The sequence below is a fragment of the Enhydra lutris genome, unplaced genomic scaffold, assembly GCF_002288905.1.
Source record: "Enhydra lutris kenyoni isolate GAN:26980312 unplaced genomic scaffold, ASM228890v2 scaffoldscaffold33, whole genome shotgun sequence".
Classification (NCBI taxonomy): domain Eukaryota; kingdom Metazoa; phylum Chordata; class Mammalia; order Carnivora; family Mustelidae; genus Enhydra; species Enhydra lutris.
In genome coordinates this window covers 15,367,118-15,390,775 of record NW_019154117.1, presented here as the reverse complement: position 1 = coordinate 15,390,775, position 23,658 = coordinate 15,367,118, and the positions used below count along the sequence as shown (strand labels likewise).

General features: G+C 38.3%; 1 protein-coding gene across 1 annotated transcript in view; it reads left to right on the top strand.

Annotated features, from left to right (window-relative positions):
• Nucleotides 1-23,658, top strand: part of LOC111153633 (transient receptor potential cation channel subfamily M member 6) — a 160,518-nt gene that overhangs the window by 71,703 nt on the left and 65,157 nt on the right. The window contains exons 10-17 of the mRNA XM_022512777.1: nt 7,616-7,688; nt 7,808-7,908; nt 10,276-10,410; nt 11,467-11,520; nt 14,303-14,443; nt 18,366-18,467; nt 19,631-19,911; nt 20,943-21,171. Of these exons, the coding sequence (XP_022368485.1) occupies nt 7,616-7,688; nt 7,808-7,908; nt 10,276-10,410; nt 11,467-11,520; nt 14,303-14,443; nt 18,366-18,467; nt 19,631-19,911; nt 20,943-21,171 (1,116 nt within the window). The remainder of the gene's footprint in view (nt 1-7,615; nt 7,689-7,807; nt 7,909-10,275; nt 10,411-11,466; nt 11,521-14,302; nt 14,444-18,365; nt 18,468-19,630; nt 19,912-20,942; nt 21,172-23,658) is intronic.

Genomic DNA, 23,658 nt, shown 5'->3' with positions numbered 1-23,658 from the left:
CCTCCTCAATTTCTTTCATGAGTACTTTATAGTTTTCTGAGTACAGATTCTTTGCCTCTTTGGTTAGGTTTATTCCTATGTATCTTATGGTTTTGGGTGCAATTGTAAATGGGATCAACTCTTAATTTCTCTTTCTTCTGTCTTGTTGTTGGTATATAGAAATGCAACTGATTTCTGAATTATATCCTGACACTTTACTGAATTCCTGTCTGAGTTCTAGAAGTTTTGGAGTGGAGTCTCTCAGTTTTCCACATAAAGTACCGTACCATCTGCAAAGAGTGAGAGTTTGACTTCTTCTTTGCCGATTTCGGTGCTTTTTATCTTTTTGTTGTCTGATTGCTGAGGCTAGGATTTCTAGTACTATGTTGAATAGCAATGGTGATAGTGGACATCTCTGCCATGTTCCTGACCTTGGGGGAAAGCTCTCTGTTTTTCCCCATTGAGAATGATATTTGCTGTGGGTTTTTTCATAGATGGCTTTGATGGTATTGAGGTATGTACCCTCAATCCCTACAGTTTGAAGAGTTTTGATCAAGAAAGGATGCTGTACTTTGTCAAATGCTTTTTCAGCATCTATTGAGAGTATTATATGGCTTTTTGTTTTCATTTTTAAAGATTTTATTTACTCATTTAACAGAGAGGGAGAGTCCAAGCAGGGAGAGCAGCAGACAGAGTGGGAGGGAGAAGCAGGCTCCCTGCTGAGCCAGGAGCTGGATGTGGAACTCAATCCCAGGATCATGACCTGAGCCACCTAGGAGTCCCGAGAGTATCATATGGTTCTTGTTCTTTCTTTTATTAATGTATTGTATCACATTGATTGATTTGTGGATGTTGAACCAACCTTGCAGCCCAGGAATAAATCCCACTTGGTTGTGGTGAATAATCCTTTAAATGTACTGTTGGATCCTATTGGCTAGTATTTTCATGAGAATTTTTGCATCTGTGTTCATCAAGGATATTGGTCTGTAATTCTCCTTTTTAAATTCTCCTTTTTAAACCCAATCTGGTTTTGGGATCAAGGTAATTCTGCCCTCATAAAATGAGTTTGGAAGTTTTCCTTCCATTTCTATTTTTTGGAACAGTTTCGGGAGAATAGGTATTCTTCTTTAAATGTTTGGTAGAATTCCCCTGGGAATCCATCTGGCCCTAGGCTCTTGTTTGTTGGGAGATTTTTGATGACTGCTTCAATCTCCTAATTGGTTATGGGTCTGTTCAGGTTTTCTGTTTCTTCCTGGGTCAGTTTTGATAGTTTATATGTCTCTAGGAATGCATCCATTTCTTCCAGATTGTCAAATTTGCTGGCATATGGTTGCTTATAATATGTTCTTATAATTGTTTGTATTCTTTGGTGTTTGTTGTGATTTCTCCTCTTCCATGCATGATTTTTATTGATTTAGGTTCTTTCTCTTTTCTTTTTGATAAGTCTGCCCAGTGGTTTATCAATCTTACTAATTCTTTCAAAGAACCAGCTCCTAGTTTTGTTGATTTGTTCTACTGTTCTTTTGGTTTCTATTTCATTGATTTCTGCTTTCATCTTTATGATTTCTCTTCTCCTGCTGAGTTTAGGCTTTCTTTGCTGTTCTTTTTCCAGCTCTTTTAGGTGTAGGGTTAGGTTGTGTACTTGAGACCATTCTTGTTTATTGAGAAAGGCTTGTATCGCTATATACTTTGCTCTCAAGACCACATTTGCTGTGTCGCAGATTTTGAACAGTTGTGTTTTCATTTTCATTTGTTCCCATGAATTTTTTTAGTTCTTCTTTAATTTCCTGGTTGACCCATCCATTACTTAGTAGGATGCTCTTTAGCCTCCATGTATTTGAGTTCTTTTCAACTTTTCCTCTTGTGATTGAGTTCTAGCTTCAGAGCATTGTGGTCTGAAAATACGCACGGAATGATCCCAGTCTTTTGGTACCAGTTGACACCTGATTTGTGGCCCAGGATACATTCAGGAGAATGTTCCACGTGAGAAGATGTGTATCTGTTGCTTTGGAATGGAATGTTCTTAATATATCTGTGATGTCCATCTGGTCCAGTGTGTCATTTAAGGCCTTTATTTCCTTGTTAATCTTTTGCTTAGATGATCTGTCCAATTCAGTGAGGGGGGTGTTAAAGTTCTCTACTATTATTGTATTATTGTCAGTGTGTTTCTTTGATTTTGTTTTTAATTGGTTTATATAATTGGTTGCTCCCTTGTTAGGGACATAGATATTTAAAATTGTTAGATCTTGTTGGACAGACCCTTTAAGTATGATAAAGTGCCCTTCCTCATCTCTTATTATAGTCATTGGCATAAAATCTAATTTATCTGATATAAGAATTGCTACCCCAACTTTCTTTTGATCTCCATTAGCATGGTAAATAGTTTTCCACCCCCTCACTTTAAATCTGGAGGTATCTTTGGGTCTAAAATGAGTTTCTTGTAGATAGCATATTGATGGATTTTGTTTTTTTTATCCATTCTGATACCCTGTGTCTTTTGATTGGGGCATTTACATTCAGGATAACTATTGAAAGATATGAATTTAGTGCCATTGTATTGCCTGTAAGCTGTTACTGTATATTGTCTCTGTTCCTCTCTGGTATGTTACTTTTAGGCTCGCTTTCTGCTTAGAGGACCCCTTTCAATATTTCCTGTAGGGCTGGTTTGGTGTTTGCAAATTCTTTTAGTTTTTGTTTGTCTTGGAAGATTTTTATCTCTCCTTCTATTTTCAATGATAGCCTAGCTGGATATAGTATTCTTGGCTGCATATTTTCTTGTTTAGTGCTCTGAATATATCATGCCAGTCCTCAGTCCTTTCTGGCCTGCCGTCAGTCTGCTCTTTGTACCATTGTATGTTACAGACTTCTTGTCCTGAGCTGCTTTCAGGATTTTCTCTTTGTTGCTAAGATTTGTAAGTTTTACTATTAGATGATGGGTTATGAACGTATTTTTACTGATTTTGAGGGTGGATCTCTGTGACTCCTGGATGTTGATACTTGTCCCCTTTGTCATATTAGGATACTTCTCTATTATAATTTGCTCCAATATACCTTCTGCCCCTCTCTCTCTTCTTCCAGGTTCCCAATTATTCTAATATTGTTTCATCTTATGGTATCACTTATCTCTCAGATTCTCTGCTCGTGGTCCAATAGTTGTCTCTCTTTTGCTCAGCTTCTTTATTGTCCATCATTTGTTCTTCTATATCACTAATTGTCTCTTCTGCCCCATTTATCGTAGCAGTAAGAGCCTCCATTTTTTATTGCACCTCATTAATAGCTTTTTAAAATTTCAACTTGGTTAAATTTTAATTCTTTTATTTCTCCAGAAAGGGATTTTATTTCTCCAGAAAGAGATTATCTAATATCTTCCATGCCTTTTTTGAGCCCAGCTAGTACCTTGATAATCTTCATTCTGAACTATAGTTCTAACATTACCAATGTCCGTATTGATTAGGTCCCTAGCTATCGGTACTACCTCTTGTTCTTTTTTTTTTTTTTTTTTTTTTTTTGTGGTATTTCTGCCTTGTCATTTTATCCAGATACGAATACATGAATGAGAGAGTGAAATACTAATAGGTTTACAAAGACCCCAGGAAAATATACACTAACCAAATTAGAAGAGACCTGAAACTGGGGGGAAATAAAAGGGGAAAAATAAAAACTAGTATATATATATATGTTAGATTGGTGGATAGATGTATTCTCATCTCTTAGAAGAAACTACCTCCCAAAATTTTAAAGAAAGAAAAAAAATGTATATGTATGCAAAAGTAAGAGTTAACACAATGAAGGGATAGAATATGATTGTAAAGATGAAAATTTAAAAAGATTTTAAAAAAGGAATTGCTATAAGTTAGTTGGAAAAAGAAGAAAAAAAAAGGAGAGAATGTGATCAGTCTGGAGCTAGATTTGGGTATATTTTGATCTGTTAGAAGAAATTATATCCCAACATTTTAAAGAAAAAGAACTTATACAAAAAATAAGGTTAAATACAATGAAGGGATAAAATATGACTATAACAATTAAAATTTTAAAAGTTGTTTTTAAAAGGTATTGATAATAGTTAAAAAGAACATTAGAAGAGGAAAGAGGAAAAGTTAAAAAAATAGAATAAGAAAAAAAATTTTTTTTAATTTAACTTAGCAGGACTAAAAGATCATGAGAAAAAGCTATGAATTCTATGTGTTGCTTTCCCCTAGCTCTGGATTTCCATAGTTCTCGTTGATAGGTAAACTTGGTCTTGGCTGGATGTTCTTGCTGATCTTCTGAGGGTGGGGCCTGTTGCAGTGATTTTCAAATGTCTTTGCCCGAGGTGGAATTGCACCGCTCTTGCCAGGGGCCAGGCTCAGTAATCTGCTTGGGTTCAGTCTCGGGAGATTTTGTTCCCTGAATGCTTTCTGTAGAGCTTTGGAGGACGGGAATGAAGATGGCAACCTCCCAATCTCTGGCCTGGAGGAGCCGAGTGCTCAGGGCCCCCCTCCTCAGTGCACCCTCAGAAAAAAGCAGTCACTCCCTCCCATCTCCCTGGTCTCTGGCCATGCTCTGTGCTCACCCGGCCTGTGACTGAGCATTTCTATCTCTGGTGCACGTCCCTGTTTGGAGTCTCCAAACCCAGCAGATTCCTGCCACACACTTGCATGCCACTTCTCCTGGAGGAGGAAGGAGGGGGGTCTCTCCGGATCTGCCACTTGTGGGGTCCCTGCTCGAAGAGCAGTGGCTGGGCTGTGCCTTGGATCACGGTTTAAGGTAACCCCGAGCTGAGAACCCATTCCTTGGCTCCATCTCTGTAGCCGGCCTCCCCATTGCAATACCTGGGAGCTCTGCCAAACTCAGACATCCCCGGTCTTTCTGTGACCCCATGGGTCCTGAGACCACACTGTCCCCATGAGGGCTCCCCCCACACTTAGCCACTGAAGCAACATCCCTCAGTGAAGTGGACTTCTAAAAGTTCTGATTTTGTGCTCCACTGCTCCACTGCTTGCCAGGAGCCAGCCGTCTGCCCACGGTTTATCTTCCTGTCACTTCACATTCACTTCTCCACATGTCCTCCCTTATAGAAAGTGGTAGATTTTCTGTTCCTACAATTGCTGCTCTTCTTCTCTTCATCTCCTGTTAAGTTTGTAGGTGTTGGGAATGGTTTGATAACTATCTAGCTGAACTCCTGAGACCTAATGCTATTTCAGTCTCCTACTCCTCTGTCATCTTGCTTCCTCCTAAAAATAAGGGTTTTTTTAAAAAAAGATTGTATAGTTTCAAGTAATCTCTACACCAATGTGGGACTTGAACTCATGACCTGGAGATCAAGAGTCTTGAGGTCAAAATCAATGCTCTTCCACCTGAGCCAGCCAGGCGCCCCCAAAATAAGGAGTTTTTAATTTTAATTTGATTGTATATAACTCTGTAGAAGTTTGACCCTTAGTTGAGTAAACTTGGCTTTTTATTCCCTCCTGTGACCACCTCCCCAAAATGCTTCAAATTTCAGACTGCAGTTAGGAAAACAACAACAACAACAAAACTCAGTGTACCAATATTACAGAAAAATGACCATATTTAGTGATGATCACACCTAAATATTGTCAGAGGGTAAAAGAACAGCTCCATGTGAAGTCCTGTCTGCTGGCTTAGATGACTATATCAGAACACCCAAGTACATCCTGCAGGAGATCTTTAGGGATGCAATGAACAATGGGAAGTCTGAGATTATACTCTGGAACAGAAAATGGAGGCTGCAAACTAGGGGCTGTCAACATAATGTAGATTCAGGAAAAGATTTTAGGTTTTTAGGGTACTTTGATCAAAATTTTGATCAATGACTTGGATGAGATGAAGCCAACAATTCTAGTAAATATGCCAATATGTCATGATTCATAGTGATGTTTCCAGATTTCAAAGGCTAGACCACATCATTCAAGATTTTGGTAATACTTAACCACTTGGCCTCAAAAAATAAAATCCCCCAAAAAAAATTTCAATAAGAAATGAACATCTTAAAGAGATCACCCTTATATTTGTTTCTTCCCATCATCAAAGAGAGTAATGAAGGGTGTGATGATCAAGAGGGGACTAGAGTAGGTGCTGAAGGGTTTGCCCATCTAAGGAATTAGGTCCTCAGCTCCTGCATAATTGAGAATTGATTTTATTCATGCACATAGAGGGGTGGTTAGTTGGAGGGAACCAGTACCTGAATTGTGGAAGCATAGTTTTTCTACCTTTATGGGACCTTGGAGATTATTTAGTGGGTTCTTCTCACCTTGTGGATAAGAAATCTGAGATTCAGTGGCCTTAAGATGTTTCCCTCAGGGGCGCCTGGGTGGCTCAGTGGGTTGAGCCTCTGCCTTCGGCTCGGGTCATGGTCTCGGGGTCCTGGGATCGAGCCCCACATCGGGCTCTCTGCTCCGCAGGGAGCCTGCTTCCCCCTCTCTCTCTGCCTGCTGCTCTGCCTACTTGTGATCGCTCTCTCTCTGTGTCAAATAAATAAATAAAATATTAAAAAAAAAAAAAGATGTTTCCCTCAGACTGGCTAGTTAGTAGTGTATCTGGGCTTGCCAGACATGGCTCTTTGTGTTGAATAGTTCCCTTTACTATATAAAACATATTTTTACTTAGATACATTTATTGACATTCATTAACAACAGGCAAACTTTTTTTTCTTTTTATTTATTTATTTATTTGAGGAGAAGGGGGGCAGAGGGAGAGAGAATCGTGAGCAGATTCTGCGCTGAGCATGGAGCCCCACACAGGGCTTGATCTTAGACCCTGAGATCATTACCTGAGCCAAAACCATGAGTTAGGCACTCAACCAATCAGTTGAGCCACCAGGCACTTTTACAATCATAAACAAAAGCCTTATTCATCTTACAAAAATTATTGTCTTTCAAAAATTAGTATCATGGCAGGAGGCACTACGGATTTCACAATGTGTACATTGTGAAGACCATCTGTCCTGCTCTTTTTTTTTTTTTTTTTTTTATTTGACAGATAGAGATCACAGGTAGGCAGCGAGGCAGGCAGAGAGAGAGAGAGGAGGAAGCGGGCTCCCTGCCGAGCAGAGAGCCCGATGTGGGGCTCGATCCCAGGACCCTGGGATCATGACCTGAGCTGAAGGCAGAGGCTTTAACCCACTGAGCCACCCAGGTGCCCCTGTCCTGCTCTTTCTACTTGTTTATTGGGCACATTGTAATTGCCTCACTTGTTTTACGATGAATCCTTGAGGACTCATCTCTCATTAACAAGCAAAAATCTTAGTCTCTAAGGTAAGGTGAGCAGAAGGATGTCCTATGGTATCAAAAGGAATGCTTTTTTTTTTCATTATTAGGAATTGACAATGAGTTTCTTTTCATTCTAGCCTGTACTTGGTAAATTCAGTGTAGTAATGTGTTACCATGTGTTTCCTGTATTCCGTGTAAGAAATTCCATGGATTTCTTGGGTTTTTTTTTTCCCCCCACTGAGTGTTCACAATTCTCCATTACCCTATTTAAAAAGTTTTCTGTAAAGTAAAAAGGGAGAGTAATCAAGAAGATTAAGTCTCAAGTTTCTCAACTCATTAGCTGTAGAGCACATTTTGTGGGGACTTTTTGAAAGCCTTTCTTGACTAGTTCCCAAAATGTATGGCTTCCTACTTTTCAACTGTTACAGATTACCATATTTGATGCTGATTCCGAGGAGTCTCAAGACCTTGATTTAGCAATCCTAACAGCTCTGCTCAAGGGTGAGTATCTGAAGAGGGTTACATCTCTTCCACATTTCCTCTTTTCATGTTCCATGGAAATTGTTTTTTTTTTCATGTTGATATTTTAAATTAAATATATGATCCTTCTTTTAAACTAGGCACAAATTTAACAGCATCAGAACAATTAAATCTGGCGATGACTTGGGACAGAATGGACATAGCCAAGAAACACATCCTGATTTATGGACAACATTGGAAGGTAGAGTGAAGATGAAGTTATTTGGGAAAAATATTTTGTGTTGGCTTGTTGGACGGGTGGCTCAAAAGAAAAAAAATGGAGGATAGATAGATTGGTTTGGGAGGTGTGTGGAGGTGGCTTCTGTGTAGCTGGGTGCCTACAGATGCCTGAGACATTTCTCTCGTCAACTTTGCCTCCCTAAAGTCATTTTTTTCCCCTCAGGCTTTGCAGCCTAATTGAAACTGGCAAATGAAGTTGGGAGAAGGACAGAATGGAAGGATATTTTATTTATTTTTTTATATGGCTCTATTTTTATATTGTTATTTAAAACTTGAAGCTCTTCTTATTTTTGCATTAAAGTGTGATATGTACTCATAGATAAGTGAAAACAGAGACAAGCAGGAAGAAGAAAGTTACTTATAGTGGTAATGATAATCACTATTAACATTCCATTTTTAAAGATTGCAATTGTGACTGTACCCCAGGTATAATACATGCATATTAGTTAAAACATCTAATGGTACTAAAAGAAAATTAAAATAACAGTAGTTCCCTGCCCTGCTAATTATAAGAGTAAAGTATTTTTGACATTTTTGGATTGTATTGACATTTATAAATCTCCATAGTTTTAAATAGCAAGTCATATTGCTGTTTTCTGATTCATTCATTTTAGAGTCCTCTCAACTTTCTATCTGTGGTCCTGTCCTCACTGCTACAATCTGGACTGGTTGCCTGCTGTTCCTGATTTTGGGCTGTCATCCTGAGATCTACCGTCATCATATTGGAGATTCCCTTTGCCTCTCTCCTGTGTTAGAAACACTGCTTTCTTTATCCCGTGTCATCTTCTTCCCTGGTTTACTCCTTTATTTAAATGGGTGCATCCTTTAGTAGCTTTCTGAGAAAGGAAACATGGAAGATAAACATTTTGAGGACTTACACGTTTGGATATATTTCAATTAAAGATCAGAACTAATTTGCCTGAAGAATTTTGAATGGTTAGCTGCTAGCATTCAACTTTTCTGATTTTTTGTTTGTTTGGACCATTTTTTTTTTTTTTCCCCTCTCCGGAAGTTCAAACAAATATCTTTCCAGTGTTTTGAGATTTCACAATGCTGTGTGCTATTATGAGTCTTTATATCCATTATGCTGGGCACATGCTTTCAGCTTAGGAATTATGGGTTTCCATGCTGGGAAATTACCTTCCTGTTTTCTCTGTTTTCTTTCTGGAAGTCATAGCATTTAAATGTTGGACCTAAGGACTGCTCCTCTAATCTTATCTTTTTCCTTTTATCTTCCATATTTTTCTTTTGTTGATTTCTTCAACTTTAATTTTCATGCCTTATATGAAGCTTTTGGTTTCTGGTAGCATACTATTAATTTCTGTGAGCAAATTTTTTTTTTTTTAAAGAATCCTGAATGTAATATCTTATTTCACTGAGAATATTAATGACAGTTCTTTTGAAGTTTTCTTCTTCTTGCATTGTCTGAGTCTTACTGATTGATGTTTTGTGGTGTGTTTATTTTGGACTTTTTATTTAAGAGTGGAGGAGAGAAAGCTCTTTAGAAATTTGGAGCCTGTAGGTGAGACTTTACTGTAGGTTTGAGCTTCACAGAGGAGTGATGTGGCCTCCATTTGTTGGGGGGGACCAGAGATGACAGCATAGTCCTGCCTTTTCTCTTAGTCCCTTTACTGAAAAGAATCCTCTAATCCCCTACCTGGATAAGGTAAAACCTTGCTGCTAGTGTTAATGGAAGTTAAATGGGGGAAGATGAATGGGAAGGTCTCAACATTAGGGATTCAGTATGTACACATTTATTTCATCCTGAAGCTGCCAGAATTCTGTGGCATAGATTTGTTTGGTTCTCAGCTTTTTCTAGTTTCAGTTTCTGGGGACTTTCATCTTCTCGTTTTCTGGGGGACAGTTAAGGCAATTACCACTTGATCATCTGCTTTCCAACTTCCAAAATATGACACTCTGGACCCGCTTGTTTTTGTGGATTCATTTCTTTTAAAAAATCCTTTTACAATTATTTTACTGAAATTTTAGGTCAGAGTAGAAGTAAATGAGTGTGTTCAATTTCCCTTATATGTTTAGAAACTGGGTATAGTCTAAATATAAACATGCCAAGTTAAAAGAACAACAACAAAAGAAACCTTGAATTTTTTTTTTAGAATTGCATTAAACCTATACATGAATGTGGGAAGCAATGAGATCTTTACAATTACCTGTCTCTGGTACAGGAACGGATTTACTTCTGCAAGTATCTTTTATGCCTTTAAGTTCACTTTTTGTTATTTCTTCCATCAGGTCCTGAACATTTCTTAGTAAGAGTGTATTTTATGATTGTTACTTTCTTAATTATCTCTCTTATTTCTACCTTCTGAAGGCTGGTGCACTGGAACAAGCAATGTTAGATGCCTTAGTGATGGATCGAGTGGATTTTGTGAAGCTCTTAATAGAATATGGAGTGAACCTCCATCGCTTTCTTACCATCCCCCGACTGGAGGAGCTCTATAACACAGTGAGTATTGGAACATTCCATCAGTCGCCTCCCTTAAGATTCATTTATTAATTAGCTTAATATTTAGCTGAAGCTAAATTATTGAATGTTCAAGTCTTCTTGAATATTGACATACAAAGATTGTTTAGAGACCGATTTCTCAACCAGAGGAAAAACATTCTTACCAAATCCATTTTATCATTTCTGCATTTCTTATTTTAATTAATTACACAGAGTAGAAACAAACCAAGTTAAGAAAACACAACAGGAAGACCATAATTAAAGCCAGTGATGTAAATAAGAACAAATTGCTTTTATTGAATTGTTGGAAGCATCTCAACCTACAGCCACTGTTAAAATTCTATTCCTGCAACTTTCCTATGCAGATCCTTTATTGAAACCAGACCAGCTTACTCATTGTAAAAGCACTAATTGCTCAAGCCAAGTGCCCTTCTTGCAATGTCCTTCCTTGTTCTTTGAATCTTATCCTTTCTTTAAAGCCCTCTTCAAGCTCTGTTTGAATACTCCAGTTTACAGTGATCTATTCCTATGGTACAAATTTTTTTGCAACTCTTTCCAAGCACACATCTTTGTAATTATTTTTTCATGTAAGTCCCCCACTTCTTCAATTAGACTGTAAAAACTTTGAACAAAGTACTTATATTCTTCATTGACTCCCTCAAAAGCTGAATTGAACATAGAGTGTTCAGTAAGTAATTGTTGATGGAATGTAATTGTGTGATGGATGGGGTTTGTAATGGTGTAGTTTATATATGATAAAGGATAGTTATAAATTACTTAAAATTTATTTTTGTCTCTTGAAAAAAATTAATTATATTTTTACTACCTACATGTGTATACACACACACATACACACATTTTACATCTTATTTTGAAAAATATTTCTAATTATATCTTCTCCTAGAAATAACTTATAATTAATTGAGGTAAACCTTATTACTAAAGATGTTGAAGAAAATTTTCAGTATTCTGGGTTATTTATACATTCTGAAATAAAATATTTTCCCCCTAGCATATGGTAATTAAAAGGAATAAATTTTTCTTTCCCTATTATAGAAACAAGGACCCACTAATATGCTCTTGCATCATCTTGTCCGAGATGTAAAACAGGTAACCTAATTATGAATGTGTGCAAATTTCTTTGTGTATTGTTTTAGCTCTGTGATTGAGGTGTTGCCAGATTTTGCTTTGTAAAATGTTGATTTGGATTTTCTAGTGAGTTACCTACCCTCTTTGCCTAGGAGTCTGAGCAATTTCATCACCAAACCATATCTTAAGTTTTTTTACTTGTAATTTATTTTATATTTTTAAAGAGTTGATCCACCACGTAAGTGGCATTAACTAATAATTATTTTCTCTTATAAAATATGAATCAGGGACATATAAAACTTCCAATGTTTACCTCAACATGATACAACAGTATTTCCAAAGATAATAATACTTGCTGAAAATAGACATTTCCTTGTCCTGAAATGTTAATTAGAGGACTGATATGTGATTTTCATTGTTTTTTTGTTATTGTTTTGACTCTGAGTGATGGCTTGGGGGCCCTACCTCCTTTTGTGAGTCTGAGCATTATTCTAGGGAGCCAGGATGAGACCTACTACTCGGTACCCTTGCTCATATTTTGCTCATGGTGCTTTCACTGAACTTTGAGTTAAATCAGACTTAAAATCAAATCATCTTCTATTAGTTACTAAACCTTTAACCATCTCTTATGCTTTAATTGCTTCTCTTTTAATCACCAAGAACTTCTATTCACATCTGCAGAAAACTAGAAGAGATGTTTTTTGTCCCCATGATTAAACTCCATCCATGGCACACTTTAAGAGTACTTGCTCATTTCTTGGAAGTGTGGTATCTTGATGAGAGAGTGTGGGCATTCTGGCTGTGTTGACTTGGTGGGAGAGCCAGAGTAAAAGGCCACAGAGGAAGACATTTAGTTGGCAAATTAGAAGTAAGCAAAAGTATCCATGCTAGTGTAAATTTAGTTTGCATGATTTATGCCAGATCAAGATGATTTTCCTTAGATTATTTCCTTGAACTTTGATTCCTTTACAGTAAACTGAAGAAAAAGGAATAGAATAGGTTAAATATGCTTTTAACTAGTAGTAACTAAGAGCATTAGTTTTGATGTTCTTTAAAAAAAGTAAATTATGGGGACGCCTGGGTGGCTCAGTTGGTTAAGCAGCTGCCTTCGGCTCAGGTCATGATCCCAGCGTCCTGGGATCGAGTCCCACATCGGGCTCCTTGCTCATCAGGGAGCCTGCTTCTCCCTCTGCCTCTGCCTGCCATTCTATCTGCCTGTGCTTGCTCTCTCTCCCTCTCTCTCTCTGATAAATAAATAAAATCTTTAAAAAAAAAAAAAAAAAAAAGTAAATTATGCATGTATTTGCATTTATTCATATATGAATTAATGTAATAACCTTAATAGGTGAAGGGTAAGATTAAGAGGTATAAACTCCCAGTTAGACAATAAAGAAGTCATAGGGATGTAGTGGATAGCATAAGGAATATAGTCAATAGTATTGTAATAACTTTGTATGGCAACAAATAGTAACTAGACTTATCATAATGTATAAAAATATTAAATCACTATGATATACACCTGAAACTAATAGGATATTATATGTCAATTATACATTAATGAAAGAATGTACTGTGAATGGTAGTTGAGAAGTAATGATTATGAAGAGGTAGTAAGGCAGGTTTTTAAGTGGTCAATTACCTTCATTTAGACTAAGACTCATGTACTTGGAAATCTGCTACTCAGCGCTCTAATCAACCGTAACATTTGTTTTGGCACAGCCTCATATTTTGATCTTATTTTGTTCTGCCATACCATGTTTCTTATTTCCTTTTGTTCTACCTCCTTCCATATTCTCATTTTGTGTATGATGTAGTCAACACAGTGCAAAGTGCTATCGCCAGTTCAATAGAGAGATGGAAGTTCTAAGCCAATGTTAATTTTGAATCACTTACATTCAGTATATTGAAGGGGAGGAAGAAATTTTCCTCAGTCTATGGTTCCTCCAGCTAACCTAAGAATTAAATTTTATATGAGATAGATTAACAGGAGAAAAAAATCACAAGAGTTTTATTGTGTGCACATAGAGGCCCAATGATGAAATTGAGACCTCAAGAAATGACCAAGGCGGGGAATTTTTATACTTTTCAGACAAAGAGACAATAAATCTGTGAAGAATTGACAAGACAAAGAAAACTTAACATTGGCGCTTCAATTAGTAAGGAATTCTAAACAGAATTTCGACTGGGGTAGTAAATTAGTAAAAAGTAACGAGGGTCGCTTATACAACCTTCTCTGCTCTAAATTTCCCGTCTCTGGTGATAAGGATGTCTCTTCACCTCCTGGGACAGGGATGGTACCTTTCACATGGGGGAGTTATTTCCTGCCTTTGGGGAACAGAAGAGGATCTGAGTGTCCTTCTTGTATGGGCTGTCTCTCAAATAACTTTTATTTAAAATAATCATTATATCAAAATGGCACATTTTGGCAATATCCTCCAATGATTTTACTTCTGTTGTAATAGTTATATAATTTCCAGTTAAAAACAATCTTTTATACTATATTTAAGTGTGTTTTAGTATAAAGTATATGTATGCATGAAAGAGAAAAAAGAGTGTTGAATGAGCAGATATAAGCACACACTTGGTATCTGTGAAATTAAAAACACATTAAAACTAGTTTTTTTCTCCTCTGAACAAGCAGACTGTATCAGTGGTTGGTCACATGAATCGATCAGTTCATAAAGATGCTTGAAAAGTATGAGTCTGCCTCTTTGCAGATGATTGGGTTATGTTCTTAACAGATGGCAAAGGAGACACAGAACGGGAACTGAAAGTTACAACGCGTTACATGGTTTTGTTTCAGCATGCCCTTCTCTCAGGCTACAGAATAACACTGATTGACATTGGATTGGTAATCGAATACCTCATCGGGGGAGCATATCGCAGCAGCTACACTAGAAAAAGTTTCAGAGCCCTCTACAACAACCTCTACAGAAAACACAAGGTACCACAATTGATAAGTACCCTCATAAACTATGGGATATCTAGGAGTTAGACTTTTAGAAAAGTGGCTTAGGAAGTTCAGATGGGAATAGCTTCTAAAATGGACATATATATTTTTCGACATTCACTGAGTCTCTGCCATGTGTAAATTACAGCGCTGGCTTAGCATGAGTATGAAGACCAGGAGTTCAGAAACTCTCAGAGGAAACAGATTTATGAATAAATCTTATTCATTATAAAATGAATAAATAAAAAAAAAATAAATGAATAAAAAAATAAATCTTATATAAAATCTTATTCATTCTATTTATAAATAAAATCTTATTCATTATAAAGGTTTATGTATAACTAGCCATCACACAGAACAGGATACAGCGTGTGCTATATTGACATAGAATTAATGTCTTGAGAAATATTTGAGGGAGAGAGGACCAGTTCTTTTCTTTCCTTTTGAAAATGTAGAAGACAAAAGCCTAATGGGCTTCCATCTATAAACTCATACTAGTCCGTAACCTGGAGACGACAAACTTGGGACAGGGGTGTAGAGGTTATGTTGGAAAATGCATGCAGAAAGTACTATGTAAAAATATTTCATTTTCCATCAAGATTTTGAAAGTCTAGGAATGTAAAGTCAGAGTGGCTCCCTGGTTGATTAGCTGAGAAAACATCGCTTGTTTTCAAAGAGAGCCTTTCTTCTTGAAGGATAATGGAAGTGTTAGAAAGCAGAGTTTGGGCATTTGGGGTTGAGAGAAGAGCAGCAGCAGTGAAAGGCACAGTGCTCTGGACCTCAGGATACGTTTTTGCAGTGACAAGGGGGGGCCTTTGTTGCCATCAATGTGCTAGAAGGTTGTGAAGGCTAAGACTGGAAAGGTGGTTTCGGATCACAGAAAAGTCCAGAATATCAAGCCACTTTTGACCTTTATTTATAAAGAATCAGGTGATGTGAAAGCCTAACTTGTCTTTAAGAAATAAAAGAACAAAACAAAAGAAACTCAAATCTCACAGAGAAAATGATGTTTGTAAAGATTTCAGAGGCATAGAGATGCACGTGAGGTATCAGTTCCTTCACTAAAACCAAATATATCTTGCTGTGAGGTTACCTGTGACAGGGGTGAGGACAGACTGCGCCCTTGCTATAGCCCAGTGGGGAGTTTGCTAGGCAAGCACCCCTCGTGCTTTTTTTTCTTCTGAAATGGTGTGAATTACTACCCATTTCTCTGTTTTCTAGGGAAGGAGTAGAGTTTATTAGTGAAGTCTCATAGTAAGTTAGGTCATAGCAGTTACAAATACATGGTTTGGAGTCAGAAGGGTTTGGGATGGAGTATTAGTTTTGCTCGTTAGTAGTTACGAAGTCTTGAGTAGAAGCTTAACCTCTCTGTGTGTCACATTCCTTATCTATAAAATGGGGATAATAATATCTCATAAATTTATCAAAAGGATTAAATAAAATTATACCTGGAAAACCTACATTCCTGGTACATAGAGGGTACAACGTAACTGTTAATAATAGTCAGTACGATCTCTCGTGATGAGGCTATTAATTCTGTATTACAACAATCATAATAATCATTTGAGTAGGACTTTTTAGAAGCCAGGACCCATCACTTCTTTGTGTAATTTATATCCATAAAATGCAAATGAAAATAAATGCATAAATACAAGAGCTTGGGCAGCAGTGAGGTGGCTTCCAGGCACCGCATTTGCCGCTGAACCCATGGGGTCGCATAGCCCCAGGGGATCCCCAGGGAGGCCCTCAGTTGCTGGGTTCAGAAAGGGACCAGGCCTCAGATGTGCCGCAGGCCGCGCTACCATGAGGCAGTGCACGAGGCAGGGAGAGTGCTGTGAGAAGTACTCCGCTAACCTTTCTGTGTCTCTGGATCGTGTGCCTTCAGAAATTTTGCCGAAGATCTTTTCCCACTTGGATGCTGGGACCCTGCTGCGTACTGGATGCATGACTAGGTGGTTTTATCCTGGCCAATGACCATTTTAACTGGATCACAATCTCTTCAACTGCTTTTTCACCTAAAATATCTAACTGGAAAATTGCTTAAGCAGAGAAGAATGCTGAATCTATGAACTTATTATCGGTCGATGGTAAAGAAGCTAGGTATGGGAAGGAAGAATCTCTCAGGAAACGAAGAGCTTTTGCAAAAGCCACGCTAGCTCAGGTTCTCCCACTGGTCAACCCTTCCACAGGCCGTGCAGTTCAAACCAAAGAGGCCCTCAGAATATCTGGTTCAGGTTGGGTAATTACGGTGAAAGAAAAAAGTGGAAAAGAATCCATCATGGAGGGCGTTGACCTCTCCATAAATGATTCTTCAGTGACGATTATGTGGTACGGCCAGAACTGGCCATAGCTAGCCACACTGTCAACCTTAGATTTGTGTGCTAGGACACCAGTTGTTATGGACCAGTCTAAAACCCCCTCCAAAAATGGACCTCAGTGGCATTGTTGAATTGCAAAATACAACCTGAGTAACTTGGCTGGATCCACCATGATTGGCCAGGACAGACTCCTTGGGATCTTCTGCTTACACCCAGGCCTCCTGGGGGGGCTGTGGAAGGAGGAGGAAGAATGGGCTTTTGTTACAGCAAATCTTCATTTCCATCACTTTGTGGAAAAGAGCACGTTAGGCTCAGCCACCATCCCCTTTGAGCTACCTCCTCATACCCCCCCTTGTGGATGACAACCCAGAATATGGACTGTGTGGCCACCAACTCCATGCTGATTTGCATAGCTGTGGAATGTTCTACCTGTGTGGCACATTTCTCCATCTCTTTACCAATAAAGGATACATTGAAAATGGATATGTGAAGCTTGTTTTTGTAAGTTTTAAAAATAACACAGAAAACTACCTCTTACTGGAAAAGATGGCCTCTCTTGGAGAACTGGTATTTTCAAAGGCTGTATAAAGAGTTGTTCTGTATGGCCATAATAACTCTGTGAGATGAATATGGGAAACCCTTTTGGTCTTTCAGTTCCCTGGTTTGTATGAGATTTCTGGGTCCTCTGATGGTCCTAATTTCTTGGGACAGACTTACTATGTTGACTATGTGGACACGCAAGGAAAAAATGCTCATGATGTGGATTAAAGAGACAGAATACTTCGTCATCAGCCTGGTCCTTTTCCTGAGGATAGCAAAAATAAGCCACTGCTTTGGGACAACATATTAAGTATTAGCAGGAGGTGGCAAATGATTGTTGCTGTTTGTTTGTCTTGGACTAATCAGTTTTGTTCTTGGTATTGGAAGTTGAAATAAAGCGGTAGTCTGTTTGATGCCTTCTTATTTCGAAAAATAAATAAATGAAGTATCTCAAAGACCATGGTATCATCCATTTTATACCAGTCCCTTTAAGAATGCTTCTTTTATTTTCTCATTGATGGAAGTTTCATACTGATAAGCAATAAATTATGTTGTTATTGGGCCTAATCCCTGGAATTACAGTGGTGCTGCATAACGTCTGGAGAAGTTCCATAACTTTCTAACTTAACCTTGGAGTTGTTTGTGAATGGGAACTTTTTCTTATCAGAACTGTGAATCTTTATTGCCTATTCTGAACTTGTTCCAGGTATAGAAAATCCATTGACTTTTAATGGAATTTCCACATAGAGAAGGAATGCAGATATATAATAGGGAACAAAAGAGTATGTTCTCTAGGATGTTAGGAAATAACAGTGTGCTTAATAAGGAGGAGATCATGAGAGGCTTTTGTTGGGCGAGTAATTAAATATTAATCATGGGCTAGAGACAGAAACTTGGGATACTTGGTAGGACACAATATTATATTTTGTTTTCATTACTGTCTGGAAATGAAATGTTCATTGTTACCATGATAATCTTTTTTTCCCCTTTTTGTTTTATTTTAAAAATAAAATAACACCTGCCAGCGAGTGACCAGTTTTGCTCAAAGCCTTTCCCAGCCCCCTCTTCACCGAAGACGCCCCGCAGGAAATAGAAAAGAATTTGCAGAAAGCACACTTCATTCCCAGTTCATTAGAACTGCCCAGCCTTACAAATTCAAGGTACCACTTACTTCTTTGTACATGTGAAAATAAAATTGTTCTTGCACACTAGACCATTTCTTCAATTTAAAGTTGGAGAAAAGAGCTACAAACAGGTCAGTTAGAAGTACCCTAAACAGATGTGTGCAGGTCAGCAGTGTAACAACAAGGGAGTAATGTGAACAATGTCGTTAATCCACCTCTCCTCATATTACCTCAGTCCCACTTTCCTCTGGGGATGAATGCGTTTGCTCAGGAATTTCTATATAAATGATACCCATGTTGGCTGAAAGAGGTTTGCTTTCCATAGTTCCTAGGATGAAAGGATGTTTTATAAAATTATCCTTGATCACCAGCAATGAATAAAATTTCCTTTTATTTATAGAAATAGAGGAAATGTATAATTTTCTCTCTTATCCCCTTTTATTAAAAGGATTATCGAATCCTATTACTTACCAGGTGCTTGGGTGCTTGGTTGAATTTGGGATGCTGGTGGGGGGAGAAGGTATAATGATGATGGAGAAATGACCTCCCCCAAAGTAATAACCATATTGCCGTATGATGAATATTGAAATAGAAATACATACATAGTGACAAAGAAGAACGTACAGCTCATAGTTGAGATGAGCCGTAAAGGGTTAGTTTACATCATGGAGAAGAGTATTGCATTATTACATATTACTGTTCCTAGAGGATTATAATGGGGATAAAGGAAAGGAAACTTAAAGCCAACCAGCCAATCAGTATAAAGCCAGTCTGGATGCACTTTGGTAATGCTAGTGACATTTTTCTAAGGGAAAGATTATTTGTTTATAAAGTGAGGTTAGAACTTTTTTTTTTTTTTAATACTTCTCATCTATCCAATATGTTATTTCAACCCATTTCCTTGAGACATTGAAAATTCTCATGTAGTTATTGGGTCTATCCCAAAGGTGTAGTGTTTTAAGTTGTGCTGAATGAACACAGGGTATCTCAGCTTATGGACCCAGGATCTATCAGACACAACAAGAAATAAATCACCTAAAAGGTCAAAATTTTGGTTTCCGGTTTATAAAGTTGTATTGTTATTTCCATCTCTTTTCTGAGATTTAAAAAATATTCTTAGGATACCGGATATGTTTCATTAGGTCAAATACCATGCATCTGACTCCTTGAGAACCTGTTCCTATTTTATTTTCCAACAGGAAAAGTCTGTAGTCCTTCATAAATCAAGGAGGAAGTCAAAAGAAGAACAAAATGTATCAGATGACCCTGAGTCTACTGGCTTTATTTACCCTTACAATGACCTGCTGGTTTGGGCTGTGCTAATGAAAAGACAGAAGATGGCCATGTTTTTCTGGCAGCATGGAGAGGAGGCCACGGTCAAGGCAGTGATTGCCTATAAACTCTACCGAGCCATGGCCCATGAAGCTAAGGAGAGCAACATGATGGATGATGCCTCAGAAGAGCTGAAAAATTACTCAAAGTAGGAGTTCTCTCTTCACTTCATACTAAACATCGACAGTTCTTAGAATGGTTAGACACTTTTATCTCCCTTGCCTTAGAACTTGTAAGATGCGTGGACTTGCTGACAGCATTTCCTAGGTCCTCCTACAAATAGTGGTCTTTAGGTATTTCAAGGAGCTTTGTGGAGTAAAGGGAAGAGAGGTAGCCCTCCAGTCAGGAGACCTGGCTTCCATCACTCGTACAGCTGTTTACTAATTGGGCAACTCAGCTGGCCAGATTTTGGGACTCTAGTTTCCTCACACAGAAGGTTCACTTAATAATTTTGAAAGTTCCTTCCAACTCTCAAACCCTTTGATGCTATGATATATGAAAAGTTATTTACTTTTAGTACCTCTCAGGCAGAAAAATCAATAAATATGTACCAAAGAACTGGAGCTTGATGTCAAAAGACAGAAAAGTTGGAAAACTGAAAACTCAAGTATTGTAATAGAGAAGGGGAGCTAGAGTTCATAGAAGCTCATGTATAATTGTGAATTTAAAAGTCCTAGAGTAAGGGTCTATCTACTTTTTAGAGAAAAAAAAACCTCCCAGGAAATATCTCCATGTCTAGCTTGTTACTTAAGTCATCTATGTATTTTCTAGAAAATTAAAAAAAAAAAAGTTGGCCCCACGATTGCCCTTAATTCCTTGTTCAGTATTGAACAGTCTGTTCTGTCAAAAATTCTCTACTTGGTCTTGTCAGGGAGCTCCAAACCAAGCTATATGTAGCCTGTTTTGTGGTGTGGAGAAGCTTCTCCCCATGGGTAGATAGCTCAGCCACTCCTGGTGTTAACCAAATTCCGTATGCTGCAGTGTAAACCCTCCTGCAAAGGGAGAACGTTCATTTCCTGAGCAGCAACCACTTTGAAATGGCTTCTGTAGTCTGAGGTGTATGTTGTTGTTCATTCTTTTGTATTGCTCTTTGCTGAGGCTATAGCTAATCTTTTTAAGTGTTTCTGAGACTCTGACCTGCATTTTTTTTTTTTGCCGCTCACCTCTGTGTCATCACAGACAGTTCGGCCAGCTTGCCCTGGATGTGCTGGAGAAGGCCTTCAAGCAGAATGAAAGAATGGCCATGAAACTGTTGACCTATGAACTCAAGAACTGGAGCAACTCTACCTGTCTGAAGCTGGCCGCGTCTGGAAGATTGCGGCCCTTCGTTTCGCATACTTGCACCCAAATGCTGCTGACAGACATGTGGACCGGGCGCCTGAAAATGAGGAAGAACTCTTGGTTAAAGGTACACCGACTTACAGAGAACAAACTGGTGGTTGCCAGAGGAGAGGAGGTTGGGGGTTGGGCAAAATGGCTGAAGGGAGTGGGAGACACATGCTTCCAGTGATGGAATGAATACGTCACAGGGATGAAAAGTAGAGTGTAGGGAATAGTCAGTCAGTGGTACCGGGATAGTGTTGTGTGGAGACCAGTGGTAGCTACAGTGGCGGTGAGCACAGCATAACCTATAGATGTGTCAAATCACTGTTCTGTAGGCCCTTGTGTGTCAATTGTACTTCAATTTTTTTTTTTTTTAACAAAAGGTTATATTTACTTGCTTTCTAGAGTTTAACAGTTATTTATTCTGAAGGTCTGTACTCTTGAGTTCATTTTTCCCTTGTTCTCTACAAGACTCCATTCAGGAAAACCAGTTAGTATCTTTGGTTCTCACAGATGAGCTGTGTTCTTCCCAGTGGAATCCTGACAATGACGTCATCTCCCACCGCCACAATTTCTTTTTAAGAAATAGGGCTGATTACACCAGCTCTGTCCATCAAAAGGCATTCTCTTGTGCAGGTGGTTAGAAGTTAAAAGCAGATAAAAGCATCTACAAGATTTCATTCTTAGTACACTCTATGACCTCTGATAATTATAACAGAAGTAAATGAGCCATTTTAGTGAAAAATGTTTCAGCTTAAGAGCATTAATCAGTAATATACTAAATAAAATTGGCAATTTCTGGTCTGTTCATCCAGTGTGATGTTTGAGGGAATAGATGCTCCTTTTGTTAAAGCTGCCCTGAAACACCTATTTCCAAATTCTTCTATCCATTACAGTTTGGCCTCATCTCTCATCTTGAATTATCAAGAGTAATTTAGTTAACTACTAAAGACATTTAACTTTTAACATCACACCTAAGCCTAAAGCTTTAGGTTGTGGTCAAGCTTCTGAAGTACATAAGCTTATAAAACTGAATGAAAAGGGAGAAAGCATGAGCATTAAAAGCATCATAAGACTATATATTTTAATTGTAGTCTTCCTACAATTCTTAAAAATAGAATGACTTAAAATTTTTTTCTTGGACACACTATAGAAAACACAAAGGAATAAGACATACTATACAAAATATATAGAAGAACTTGCACATTAGAAATCCACTTATGGGGACGCCTGGGTGGCTCAGTTGGTTGGGCAGCTGCCTTCGGCTCAGGTCATGATCCCAGCGTCCTGGGATCGAGTCCCGCATCGGGCTCCTTGCTCGTCAGGGAGCCTGCTTCTCCCTCTGCCTCTGCCTGCCATTCTGTCTGCCTGTGCTCGCTCGCTCTCCCTCTCTCTCTCTGACAAATAAATAAATAAAATCTTAAAAAAAAAAAAAAAGAAATCCACTTATGAAATTACAAAAATAAGAGAAATGTGAATCAAAAGTTATTTCACATAAATTCCTCTTTAAAAAATACTGAAGAGGGAAGCCTAGGTAGCTCATTCGTTAAGCATCTGCCTTCAGCTCAGATCATGATCGCAGAGTCTTGGGATCGAGTCCACATCAGGCTTCTTGCTCAGCAGGAAGCCTGCTTCTCCCTCCCTCACTCCCCCTGCTTGTGCTCGCTCTCTCACTGTGTCTCTCTCTGTCAAATAAATAAATAAAATCTTAGGGGGAAAAAAAAAAACCAATGGAAGAAATAACAGTTATTTCCAGAAAAAGTTCTCCTTTGGTCTATTTTGATTTCAGCCTTGGAAGTGATGAAACAGAGAAGTGAATGGGTCCACCTCAAGCTCCAGAATCCCTGACAATAACTCTTCTTAAATGTGTAGAGAACAAGATGGGGTATAGATGGCTGCAAGTGTGAGCAGTAATTTTCCCCACAACTATTTTCTGTACAGCCGTGGGGAAAATTATACCATTTTGCTCCTCATATACCTTATGTCAATAAAGAGACCTAAATGAAGCAAGACTGAATGTTTTGCCCCAAAAAACAGTGAGTGGGCAAAGAAGGCTGAATTAGCTACTTAAAATCTCTGAGCTGCTGGACATTGCTATCTATGCCTAGATTGTAATTCATTAGTGCTGGACTTAGAGGGGTTTTTAGGGAACACATTTGCCAATAAAGTGTTAAGATACCCCGGTTTGATTAATTCCAAGGATAAAGACCAGAGGAAGACCTTACTGGGTCTTGGAAGAGAAAACTCACTTAAGTACGTTTAGTGGGATAGGCTCCAACAGATCCCTTGGGAAGGGGTTAATGATGTCAGCGAACACTGTTTCGTGAGCCGGTTGTTCTGAGATGGACTAAGGCAACAGATTGTGGAGCCTTTTCAGGGAGAGGGTTAGGAAGTAATGTGACATTATCAGTGTGCCTGGTAACTGTGGTGTTTCCAGACCTAGAAGCCTGCAGGTATCTTGGGTTCTGTATCTGAAGAGAAAGCTTATACTTGCACATAAACAAAAAACCTTGTCAGAACTGGGATGTCCCGTGGGGCGCCTGGGTGGCTCAGTGGGTTAAGCCGCTGCCTT